General features: G+C 38.5%; 1 protein-coding gene across 2 annotated transcripts in view; it reads right to left on the bottom strand.

Moving 5' to 3' along the window:
• Positions 1-1011: 1011 nt before the first annotated feature.
• LOC122084064 (brefeldin A-inhibited guanine nucleotide-exchange protein 1-like) overlaps positions 1012-13111 on the bottom strand; it is a 20784-nt gene continuing 8684 nt past the window's right edge. The window contains exons 3-11 of one of the 2 annotated variants that reach the window (XM_042652096.1): positions 10477-10804; positions 9779-10201; positions 8713-9005; positions 7681-7954; positions 6842-7347; positions 5975-6296; positions 4961-5321; positions 2295-2980; positions 1012-1802 (exon numbers count right to left, since the gene is read on the bottom strand). In XM_042652096.1, the coding sequence (XP_042508030.1) occupies positions 1191-1802; positions 2295-2980; positions 4961-5321; positions 5975-6296; positions 6842-7347; positions 7681-7954; positions 8713-9005; positions 9779-10201; positions 10477-10804 (3805 nt within the window). In that variant the 3' untranslated portion in view covers positions 1012-1190. Of the gene's footprint in view, positions 1803-2294; positions 2981-4960; positions 5322-5974; positions 6297-6841; positions 7348-7680; positions 7955-8712; positions 9006-9778; positions 10202-10476; positions 10815-13111 lie in introns of both variants that reach the window. The other variant, XM_042652097.1, reaches the window with a different exon arrangement.

Genomic DNA, 13111 nt, shown 5'->3' on the forward strand with positions numbered 1-13111 from the left:
AGGCCATAATTGATAGAAAACTATTTTTCCATTTTTTATGTTTTAGCTGAAATTTTAGATGCAAGATAGATTTGAGTTAACCATGTCTAAAATTTTTGGATCCTTTTGGATTTGAGAGAGAGAGCTAGCATAGCCTACTCAGCCGGTTCAAAGACATTTTGCCCTATCAGTAGAGGGTAGATGTTGACGTAATGGTAAGGCTGTTCCATTGGATTGAGTAGGGAAACAGTTTCTTTATGAAGCGGGGATTAAGTTGTGAATCTAAATCAAATCAATCCTTGGCTTTAAGTCCTTTCAATTTGAATCAAATCACTCCTCTATATTGGAGTATTCAAAAGTCTCTGTTGTTTGATGCATACATTGATGTTGTTCTTCATTAACAGTTTGAGATTTTAGGTGAAACAGTAGCGAACATTGTATGAAAGTAGGGAGTTAAAAGTGTCCTGCATATACGGGTGAGTATTGATGTATAAATTTATGCTGCCCTTTAACAACAGTTTGAACTATTAGGTGAAACAATAACGATCAAGTTGCATATGTCCATGCCAGCTCAAAGTCACAACTAGGAATCCAGACCCTTATACAGATCTGGTAGCCCTAGACCCAAGACTTCCCTTTGAGCCCATTGTCCATTTAAAATCTTTAATCCAAGACGGGCAAAAACCCAAGATCACCAACAACCAGCTTCTCAGCACATGCCATAGCCTATAGGGCACACATTGACGGTTGTGGTTGGAGGTAAAAATTTAAAGTCGAGACAAACATGGAAAGTGAATAAAAGTGTCTGGAGAGACAAAATGCAAAGATGCTATTCCACTGAAATGATATTCTTTTTCGGTATCACACCCACTCCCCCACCCGCACCCCCCCCCCCCAAAAAAAAAAAAAAAAGCATATCTGGACCAGCTTCTTGAGATACAATCCCAGTTCTTGAATCAGAAAGCAGGTAAACCCATGAAAATCAACATCGTTTGGAACTTGCAAGAATACAGTGATTTTGCCAAAATGAAATGATGAAGAGATCTTCATTATATGGTAACTCAATTTACTGTACATTCAACATATGAGGCCAGCCTCCATATATTCTACAAAAATAAACAAAACAAGGAGGCCTACTCTCTAGCCAATTGGACCAAGAGAAAAAAAAAACACTAGAGAAATATTAACTCTAATGAATGTGCAAGATATAATCACAATTCTAATATTATTGGCCCTATACATAATTGGAACATGTTGCTTAGAACATGCTGCACTTCTCCAGAGCTATGTTCGCATTGCAGGAGATCTACTAACAAAGGGAAGAAGTGCGACACATATCTTCGAAAAGAATCCCTCTCCAAGCAACTCAATACCTGCAATGCTAATACAGTCAATGAAGTTCGAGCAGCCAATTCTTCTTTTTTTGCTGAACCCAATGGAAGTCTCCAGTGCAGCACCGGTTGGTCACCTGGAGTCTGTTTGATGGACTCACAACCAGCACAATTCAAGTATATCCGCAATATTTGTTCACATTCCACCACAAGCTGGGGTTCTATGTTCATTATTTTGGAGAGAGATGGTTTGTCTGTGAGTATACTACGCAAAAAGTTGAGGTAGCTCTGGTATGACTCATTTTCAAAGTGAACTATTGGAGGGTCTGAAATCTCTAAGATTGAGCACACTTTCCTCAGCTTCAACTGTAAGATGGTTTCTGAATTAAGTTCGTGAGCATGAGAAGTAACAGATGAAAATATCTCCATAAGGACTGTGATGTTGGCTGCCGATAAGGATTGTTGGTGTGCCTTATAAAGATCAGTTATGACCTGTGAAACAAATAAAATAAAGCAATTATCTTTAGTGTAATACAGTTGGAAGCATCTTTCCCAAATATTTCCAAAAGAACTCTTCCTCAGTAGTTTGATGTAAAATTGATACCTTAGTTTAATAAAAATAAGGCAACACAGGGGGGGGGGGTTGTTGGATAATCAAGCTTTAGAACCCATTAGCTGGGGTCCTCAAAGCAAAAAAGTTATCACCCACCACCCCCCAAGAAAAAAGAAAAGAAAAAGAAGACACATACATACATGTATGCTCCACAATTCAATTAAGGTGGACCATGAAATTTAACATGTGACTAATCAAGATGATCGCCCATCTATCCAACAGTCAAAATGTTACATCTGCCCTCTACGTAGCTCAAATAGGTGACCCCATGTAGGGAAGCCTCCCTACTTCATTGAATTAGGAAACCCGATCATAAGCATTATAAACGTACATAGAGAGAGAGAGAGAGAGAGAGAGAGAGATACGAGTACCTGTACTATGAGTAGTTGAACAGCCATGTGGCCCTTAACTCTGGAAACGACATAGGCAGCAGTTTGCAGGCTATCATCCTCAATATCATCATGGGTAAATCCATGATCTGAAAATAACTCTATATCTGTATAGTTTTCCGAATCATCAGATATCTCGATGTTATCCATGATTCTAAGAACCCTTCGAAATCCAGGCAGAGTTGACGCAGCTGCTTCTTTCAAGCGCAGAAAGAAAACTCCCCATTCCTCTTCAGAAAGTCTGTAGCCCAAGTCACCAGCCAAATGCAGCAGTGCAGTCACACCAGCGCTAGCCAGACTCTGAACAGGACTGCTAATGAACCTTGTGAGTACTGACACAACGCTTGGTAGTTGAGAACGCACTAAATCAAAGAAACTAACAAAAAGTTCCACTAGATACTGTGCTGCCTCTGTAAAAGTTTCAGAACTCCATGCACTTTCCTCAGATTGTGGGGATTTAGAATCTGGTGAAAACCTCCCATCATGAATGTAGAACGTCTCCCCTTTTCCTTCAGTGTTACTGTATATGGGAAGTATGACAGATTTGAAAACACCAAGCCAAAAGGGCATAGAGAATATGTGACCATGATCCTTCAGAATATTAAATAACACTTCCAAAGCACTCCTCCTGATAGTTTGTCTGGGATCAGAAGTCAGTTTGGACAAACCTGAAAAGAATTTGCACATTTTTCACTTTTTAGATTAGAAATGATTTCAACATGGACAGCAAATAAAGGAAGCATAGAGTAGTTGGGAATTGGGACAATGAAGGGTCTTGCCACCAGCCATACCAACTGCCGCTGCAGCCTAACAAAGAATTCTCTCCCCTCCCCCCCATCCCCCAGACAATTAGCAACCAAGAAGCATGGTTCAAATTCGGCTAAAATTGGAATCTTATACACTTCATTTCATTGCCATATTTTTGTTGATTTAAACGAAATGTTTTAAGAGATCTTGTTCATTTTGCTCGTTTTTTTTGAACTGGAATGCCTAAACTTAATACCTCCAATATGTTTTCCACCAACTTTAACAAAATTCAACAGATTTTGGCCCAAAAATTTAGCCAGTTTTTCTAACGAATCCCAACAATACATAGGGGTTTAATCCCTGTCACTGTCCTCAAGAGCACCCTTCCCCTACAACTCACCCTAGACTTATCCCTGACTCCACCTAGGTTGTCCAAGAGTTTAATGGTTCACAGATCTCTGCTGCCTTGTGTTTTCCACCATTAGAATTGTACTGGTTAGCTTTGAAGAAAGATTGTTAGCTCTACAGGTCTACAAGAATCATCAGCAGCAGATAGCATGCTCATTGGAGAAATCTTTGCTTCAATTGGAAAACTGAAACTCCATAGATTCAATGGCAAACGAAAATCTCTCTCGACCAATTTCATGGTTTAATATCAACTACAAGAACATGCTCAGGAACATGTTAGAATGGTAATATTCCTTGAAGTAAAATCAGTTGACTCAGCTAGAGAGAGACTCTATTAATCATTATCACCCAATAGCGAAAAGTGAGATAACAATCACCTATTTCTAGTTGAATTTTTTGACAGTGAAATCTGAAGCAACAACATCTTAACCACAGTAATTTCATTCCACAACAGGTGCTTGGCAGTGAAGACAGCCTCCTCTCAGTTTCAAATTTTCCATTGGAGCACTGTAGGTGTTCTTCATTTCGACAACTGGACATTTTCAGGTAATAGCCTCAATGGAGAGGAATCCTTGTGACATAATAGTCTACATGATGTCAAAGATCTAACTCAAAATAAACCTGAATAAGCATTACTAACACCTAATCTTTGGAGGAAAATTCCTTGTTCAAAGTCTGACTTGCACTTGGGTTTGGGAGTAATGGAGAAGGGTTCCTCAGTCATTGCTCTCTTTGGTTGGAGTTTGGGGCTGGGATTTGTGGAGCTTAGGGTGGTAACTCAATGCATTGTCCAAATGAAAGGTTTTAGTTGAGTTACTGCATTTAGCAAGCAAAGGGCCAAAACGAAGTTAAGTTGCCAAACCATGAGACACCTACAGAGGTATCACTCCGAATGACTTTACATATTAAGACGTCATTATAAATAAATACCATGAAAAATAAGCTGATGTTCACACTGATATTTAATATACTAAAAGTTGTATATAACGATTTTTTTCTAATTTTTTTTTGACAAATTTTCATAAAAATTTTAATGTTACGAAAAGAGAAGCATAAATGCATCCCAAATCATACTAATATGAAGGCAACTTAAGATACATTGGCTGTTTTTCATAATTTTGCATATAATACTATATATTTTCAATTTAATCATAAATATAGCTACCAAATATATGATAACAAAATAATACTATATATTCTAAATGAAAAACAAATATGGGAATATAAACTCTAGAAAAGCATGCTTTTACCCAGTATCATGCCTCTTATAGTTCTATGTTATAATTATACTATTCAAATCTACCAACCATGTGTGAGTAGAATCAAAACATAAAGCATTGTTGACGGTTTTCTTTCAAATCTAATTTCTATCTATGCTTCCTCAAGTTTCATTGCAAAATGCTTATACTTCCCCATGATTTCCTTACCCACAAATTTTGCCTAGACTGACATAAGTTATATTTACTACGAAGGCAAGTTTGAAAGCAAGTTACCTGTGAGCAAAGGAACCCAAAAGTAGACCTGATCATCCTTATCTGTGAAGGGAAGTCCATTCGAATCATCTCCATCCATGACTGGAATAGATGAATCACCTTCCTTGCTCTTTTCGTAGCAAATTAGTCTGCCATCTGCAAGTTTAACAGCACAAAATCGGAGAAATGCAATGGCATTGAGGCTGACATCACTGTTAAATCTGCTATTGGTGAAGGTTATAAGACACTTCACACAATCAGTAAAGGTCGTATTCTCTGTCTCAGTTATGTAGAGGAAATAATCTCTGACTATTTTCTCCATGGTCTCAAAAGCCAATAAAACAATATTCTTGCGTTCATCTGCTGCAGCAGTGGTAAAAACCTGGCAATAAGAACATCATAATGTGAGCCCCAAGATGATTGAAAGACTATCAATTAACACAACATTATTATAAAAAATAAAAGTAAAAAGTAAGGAGTGTGATCTGGAAAAAATCATCCTTATGAGAAATATTTAGGAAGCAAATCCGACAGTATGAAGTAGACAGATGCAGGGTGATCCAAGTGTGCAAAATCTAATATGACAGAATCCAACAATGAACTTTCTCTAGTCTCTACCAATACATGGAAAAACTTGTGAATCAGTTCATGGCATTGCTGAGTACAGCCTTTTTCTAGAGCTTTCTGGACTAAAAAAATTGGATGACTCATATACATCTAAAAAGAATGCCTGGCAAATCTTGAAGCATTCTGCTGAATATGTGACTCAGAAGGTTAGGAATGTCCTGTCTAGCACTAATAGAATGAAATATAAAGGCTAACATGTATCCTTCAGATATAAAAGCAACAAAATTTCTTAATAATTTACTAAGAATATGATGTAAGAAAACAATCCACGACTCATGTGAATCGCAGGATGGCAAGACTTGCCAAATTCAAGCTTCATCACTGTTCAAGTTGACTCAGTGGCATGAACATTTCAAGTTTCCAAGTCTTAGGGAACATAACAATACAAGCACAAAAAATTCAACATACCGTAAAAACGCTTTTCCAGCCAGATTTCACGTTACCGACACGGCTGAGGACCATCTGTGAGACACAACGAACTATTAATTCCCTGATTTCTGCAGAGTTGCTTTTCTGCATGACAATCTCGAATGGCCTAAGAAATTCATTCTGAAAATTGTAATTTGCCAGCTCCTCACGCTCTAGGAACTTCATAGCCAGCTGTCGTAATGAATCCATTACAAATATTGCAACAGAAAGATTTTCTGACAACCCAACTGCGACAAAGAAATCTGAAAGCACGTTCCATATGCGAGACCACACCAATCTAATGCGGCTCATGTTATAATGCCTGCCATAAAAAAAAAGTATCAGCACGAATATAAGATACAACCGATAGTAAATATCTGTATAAAGCATGTTAAAACACTTATTGTCGAATTTTCAACAGGTATATTCTGAAGATTTGAGATCAGTAGTATTCCTTGGGAAATACTTCGCTATTAACATCGTACTATGTATAGCAAAGTATTATTTTCAGCCAGGATTGAACTCAAGACGTTCCATAGACCATACAAGCAAACTAACCCAGTAATGATTGCTTCACAGAAGACTACACATACATATTATAACAATATCTATGATTCAAGACAGATCCACAGCCTACCCTGCACTTCAGGATAGCCTGGACTTCAATTTCAGATCCAGAATTTAGACTGGGCCCTGGCCATGTACATGGTAGTCCTTATTTCCTTTCCCACACAATTCCCAGAGCATGGCCAGGTCCAACAGATTGCACCCCCTTCTATGAACACATAGTTCTGGAAACAACAAGAATTTTGACATTATTTATGATTCTTCAATTATAACAAATTAAACAAGACAAAAGAATCTTACGCAATTTCAACTATTTTGGTAAGGCTGAAAACACGAGGATCTGTTGGAGACTGCAATTCTACCATGGAAACTTTACAAAGGGCCTTTACAAAAGCTACAATCGCTTCACTGTTCAACCTTTGGCTATGGGCAAATATGTGGTTCAGCTCAAAATTCCCAATCTGGTCAAGTAGATTCAAGTTGGAAATAAAATGATTAATCTGATCTGGAGTTGCCAGCGCCGAGGCTTTAATCCCAAGAGTAGCACTATCATAAGAGCCCCCACGAGCAACAGCCATTACAGCTGGATTCTGAAGAGCATTTCCTTTTTTCTTTAGAGATGGAAAACCTGCAGACTTCTGTGTCTTTTCTTCTACATAAGATTGAGATACCACAAAAAAGGATGCATCAGGTGGTGCACCCTCTCCCAAGAGTTGTAGATGTTCAAATCGGGAGAGGCATGTTAATATGTGCTCCCAGGCTTCCTGAAGATAATTACTGTCTTCAATGGCGATTGATATTATTACCTGTGGAGAAAAACTCATGAGGAGAACACACAGACACAAAGCAAGAGAGTGAGAGCAAGAGAGAGAGAATAAAGAGGATGCTTGGCCTGGGCCTAACACCTTAACTTTGACTGTATTTTGGATGACGAGATAAACATATAATCAGGGTCTCAAGAAAAAGGCAAAATAAACAATGCAGGAGAGAGTAAAAAAAAAAAAAGATCTGATGCAGAACCATCACAATCAGTGCACCTGTACAATACATACAAGTAACAAAAACTTGCTCCAACTGGAGAGGACCTGTGCCAGAATTGAATGAGAACATCTTAATCAATGGGAGAACAATACACATACCTTCATAGCATCAACATTCTTTTGCTTCATGTCTGCAGCACAATGGAGAAAAGTAAACTTGGCGATAGATGTAACAAAAGCATCTCTCTGTGTCTGCATGCCCATTGCCGCGGTGACATGCACAGCATGTCGAAAGCCTTGTAAAGATTGAAATATGGCAATCTTGTCAACACTCTGGTCAAGAGTCACACTGAATGCAGCTAACATTGGAGCCCAGCAAACCTCCACCATAAACCTCAGTATTGCCGTATCCGTGACCGCATAAAAAACAAATCTGCAATATTGATGATAGTGGAGTCTCCATAAAAGGCTCAAAAGCAAGTAAACCCATGTCGACAATAACATACAGTATTTAGCGTGGTCTATAAAAGTTCAGTGGTATTTTTTTTAGAGCAGCAGGGGCAGAGGATGGGAGCCACCATCCAAGGGCTCCCAAGTAAAGGATCTCCCAAATAAAAGAATTAAGAATTCAAAGAAATCTTAAGGTGTAATCACTGAATGATATGCTCCACCCCTAAATTTTTTTCTTTTTTATTAGGGTGGGGGGGGGGGGGTGTTGTATTTATTAAGCACATGTAGATATGCTATCTGCATATTTCCTCTTACCGCGTTCTACTCGGAACAACACAGGTCGTGCTATTTCAATAATTTCTAATTTATTTTCATATAATATATCTATTCTATTAATAATAATATATAGATAAGATAACTGATTAGTATCTTGTACATTTCTGCTCGGGGTTTACATATACACATAATAGCTGTTATATTGAAATGGAAAAAGGATTTCTATTGAAACAATGGATAATCATTCATTTTCTTATGTTGGGAGGGTCATATGAATTTTGTTAAAAAAAAAAATGCACAACAAGAGGGGGGGGCAACTCCCCAGACACCCAAATAGAAAATGGGGGCAGAAAAACCCATACAAAAAACAAAAGACTCAACAAGAAATATCCTTATTGCGAACCAACAAGTATTTCATATATAACCCAAGGAAATCAACCCTTGCTACAGCATGAGTAGGCTTACTCAGATTTGCCCGACTTTGCTTTGAACTGCTCCTGGATGTGCCTTATGAGAACTCCATTTGCACCTAACGGTTTCTCTTCAGTCTGCTTCCAGTTGACTAAATTGAATAAGCCATCTATGCCCAATAACTTATTGAAGCTGGTTGCCTGCTTGCTCTGAGGTGCAGAACAATCAGCACTCATCTTTATTTCACTTTTCACAATCTGATCATACAGAGAGCCCAGATACTCTTCCGGTAAATCTTTTCCATCATCTATCCCACGATTATTGCGGATAAAATCGGCCTTCGACATCTTGAGTGACAGATAAAATTAGGACAGGAAGTCAGACCTCAAAACTGAACTCAAATCAAATTCTGTGCAAGCTTCTAACAGAATATCACAGATCCCATCTGAGGGGGAGAAGAAAAGTGAGGAATGTTCAGCTTTCCCTTAGTTTTCTCGACAATTATACAAAAATGATGAATTTTGTAATGTTCTTTCTAGTAATTTTCTCCATTGAACCAAACAACAAGTGAAGGAAAATTTATCATTTATTTTCCATGTCCTTTTCTTTCATAGCAGAAAACAACGAAATCCAGCATACAAGAAATTTGTTGATCACAAATTAAAATACTATGCAAGAAATTTGTGGTGTAACTTTCCAACAAAAAAAGGGGCATAGAAAATAAAGGAATACATTAAAAATTTTGCAATATATAGTTTCGAAGCATAAACACGTGCATGAATGCATTGCTCTTTCATGCTCTGTACATGCATGTACGCATATGTATATATGTATACAGTTCTGCACGTATGCAAGTACAATCTATGTAGGCATAAATGTATGTACCACTATTCTTACTAAACTATACTTTGTACGGTGCTCATAAGAATATTCTAACGTGTCCTACATTTCCTTCTCTAAACTAAGGAGAACCCCAGTAAGCCAAAAAGGTTCCAGGATAAATATTTTATTTTAACCTTTTTTCTCCACTAAGGATATTCTATAAAACAAGAACCAGGGTTGTTAATATAGAAAGAGAATGAGGAGCAAGAAAAAAAAAACACATTTACAGGAAGTTCACCTTGTCTTTCACCATGCTATTATGGGCATCGGTGTTGAGCATTATCACAGAATAAGCAAGAACATAAGCTGTATCTGCACTTGTAAAAGAATTTGGATTGCATTTACAGTAACGCTCAGCAAACTTTTCCATTATGCGGTCAATCTTCTGTGCCTCTCCAGGCAACCTGAAGCCCCTTAGGAAAAACCGAATAGCTTCACCAAAATCCTTCCCTTCAAAATTAAAAGAATCCACATACACATGCATAACTTTCAAAGGTAATTCCTCCCTTTCACCCAGGTAGTCTCCAATCATTGTCTCATTCAGGCCAGATGTGTTTTTCAGGAATGAAGCAACTTCTTCTGGAGAACCACCAATCTTTTTTGCACTTATTAGAAACTCAATGCCCTTGGAAGGTTTCCTATTAAACAGGGAGATTCCATCCTGCAATTAATCCAGTAACGGTGTCAGTACAATTGGAATCAGGTGATTGCAGTAAAACTTTAATGAGCATAGAACAATAAGATTTAATGAACTAGAAGAGAAAAGTGCACTAGCCCCATTAAGAGCTTATTTCTTTTTATTTAAAAATAAATAAATACAAATCCATGAGTTACTAGGTATTCATAAGTGGGAACGATGGAATGATCATTTCAATATAAGGATACCAGCCACCAGTCCACCACTGCATCGTTTCTCTTCAAGTAGCAGTAACTGACCTGAAATTCTATCTTATAAGCTCGACGTTGCTCAAGTGTTGCAGCTTCTGACAACTCAGAACTTGATTCCAGTTCATCGTCAACAGCAGCTCCTTCATCTCGATTAAGCATGTTATGATTTTCAACTGATGCATCACTTTCAGAGCTTCTCAAAAGACATAAATCAGTCGGCTGCAGCTGTTGATCCATCCAAGCTCCCATTGACTTGATGATGCCAACCAAGCACTTGATAGATTCAACTCGGAGTGCCATATCCTGCACTGGAGACAAAGTAGTAGTGGAACCAGGGGGCGGACCTAAAGCAGTCTTTACAAGGCCATTGACAGTCCTGCAAATATCTGATGGAATTAAAATGGTTTTAATATATTTTACTTAAACAGAACTACAAGGAAATATAGTGAAAATTCGCAACTAGAAATTTTGCCATATGCTGTTGTCATGAGTTCAGATTTAATATTCCAAGCTTGAGCTAGACTATAGAGCATCATGAAATGCCCAAATATGGTGGCAATAGAGAACACTTAGGTCAATCCCAAAAAGATGGGATAAAGCATTGGTGATTGATCGATGCACATCATTTGGGTGAACTTTATCAACCTACGTTTGTTTCAGAGTTTTTATCCACTCCAAAAAAATTATCTAGACCATTTTACTTCCATATTCCAGACATGGTTGGGGGAAAGAAAATACAAGGGCTGCACCAGTGAATAAGATAAGCCAATAGGTGTTACAATGGAGGACGAATTATTCAGAGCATTTTGGTCATTTAAAGTTTTAATAACAGGATAAAGTATGTGGACTTCCTTTTTATTTCAACATCTCGGGTAAGAATGCAAATAACTTCAATGATATACGAGGATGAATGCAAATTCAGGGAGACTGCAAGTGGTATGGTACCCTTCTAGACAGGCAGTGTGGACAGTATTATCAATAATAGCTTACTCCTGAATGAACTGTTCTTTTACATTGGATAACCATAAGAACACGAACAAAAAATTTGGGAGGGGGTGTTGGGGGGCTGGACAGGTCAGTCAGACGAATCACCCACCAAACGCATCCAAGAGCCCAGGGGATCTTCCACATTTCAACCTTTTCCAGTCCACAAGGACTCCAAGTTTTGACCATGTTACCCTTTCATGGTTGTTTCAGACCTAGCACTTCCCCTTCAAATGCAGGGCAGCGGGGGAGAAATCCTTCTTTTTTCAATACAAAAATTGGAATCTTAGGATGCTGGAATTACCAGGGGAAAAGTAAATACATGGGGGAGGGGGATGCAGCTCACATGGATGTGGAAACTGGATAAATATGGTCTGCATCAACCATATCATTCCCCCAGCTCTACTCTCTGGTCATTTCAGCTTCATAACATGCTAAGACAAGTCATTAACAACTTGTTGCGTGTTTTTGTCATTGTAAGCGAATCATTCAGCTCTTTAAATTCCTACTGAGAAAAATGTTTTACCAAAATATTCAAGTTGATATATAATTTTAAATCAAGTAAATCATCTAAGGGGGAAGGTTCAAAACCTGGCCCATACAATTAGCGTCATAATAATCAGATGGGTAATATCAAACATAGCTCGGTGTATCTGGATGTATGCTTATTGCCACCTACTTGACAAAATAGTTAAAAGGACTTGAATTTCAACAGGGCATTGTAGAAACGCAACCCTAAAACGATGCAGAAGATAATGGAAAAACAAAACAAACAATGCACACGGATTTTACGAGGTTCGGCAAGGTTGCCTACATCCCCAGTGAGATGAGATCCTGCTTCACTATCAATCGAGAATAGGGTTACAGCGTTCGTCCTCACACCTCTCAGTATTGCTTGCATTACAGAGAAAGAAACCCTCGCTACAAATATATAGCGAAAAAACCCTAATCCAAAAAGTACACAATTGCCCTCAAATAAAAAATTCGAGCTGGGGGCTGCGCCCCCCTACACCCCCTGCTATGCAAGGGGGGCAAGATGCCCCCCTTGCAACCCCCACGGCCAGCTAACCAGCTAGCGAGACCGCCGTTCTACCTGTCTAGGTGCTGCACTAGTACTCCCAGGATTAAACTGCGACGGAATACAAGACATCATACACCAACAGGCATAACCTAGCAAGAAAAAAAAGGCAGCCTAGTGTCATATCATCAGTTGTGTACTTGTGTAAACTGCAGCTGTTAGATTCAGTTGGCTCGTCTCCAAAGATTATTTCAGATTAATCTATGTTGTCAAATTTTTATAGGCAATCCTATGTAAAGATCTCTCTGGTAGCCTAGGCAGTCACAGCTACTTCCAGTTATACACGTATCATAACTGCATAATGAGGGGGTAAAGGAGGAGAAACTTTGGCCCAAAAAATGCAATATGGCATGTAAATACTAAATGCAAGTATATAAGTTGAATTTGCAGGTTAATATGCATCAACATTTCATCCTATAAAAAAATTTAAGATGCCACCCAACCAAACCTCACTTGTAACCTGGTCACTCAGGCACATGCCTAGGGGCCCATGCCACTTCTTAGATATACCATGGATTGGCTGGTGTTGCCCAGACATTTAGGTTGCCTAGTCATCTAGGCCACACCAAGGTGACAAATAAACAGCAATGAAAATAGTGAGAGCGACAGTCTCTCCCCCCC

The sequence above is a fragment of the Macadamia integrifolia genome, chromosome 7 (assembly GCF_013358625.1).
Source record: "Macadamia integrifolia cultivar HAES 741 chromosome 7, SCU_Mint_v3, whole genome shotgun sequence".
Lineage (NCBI taxonomy): Eukaryota > Viridiplantae > Streptophyta > Magnoliopsida > Proteales > Proteaceae > Macadamia > Macadamia integrifolia.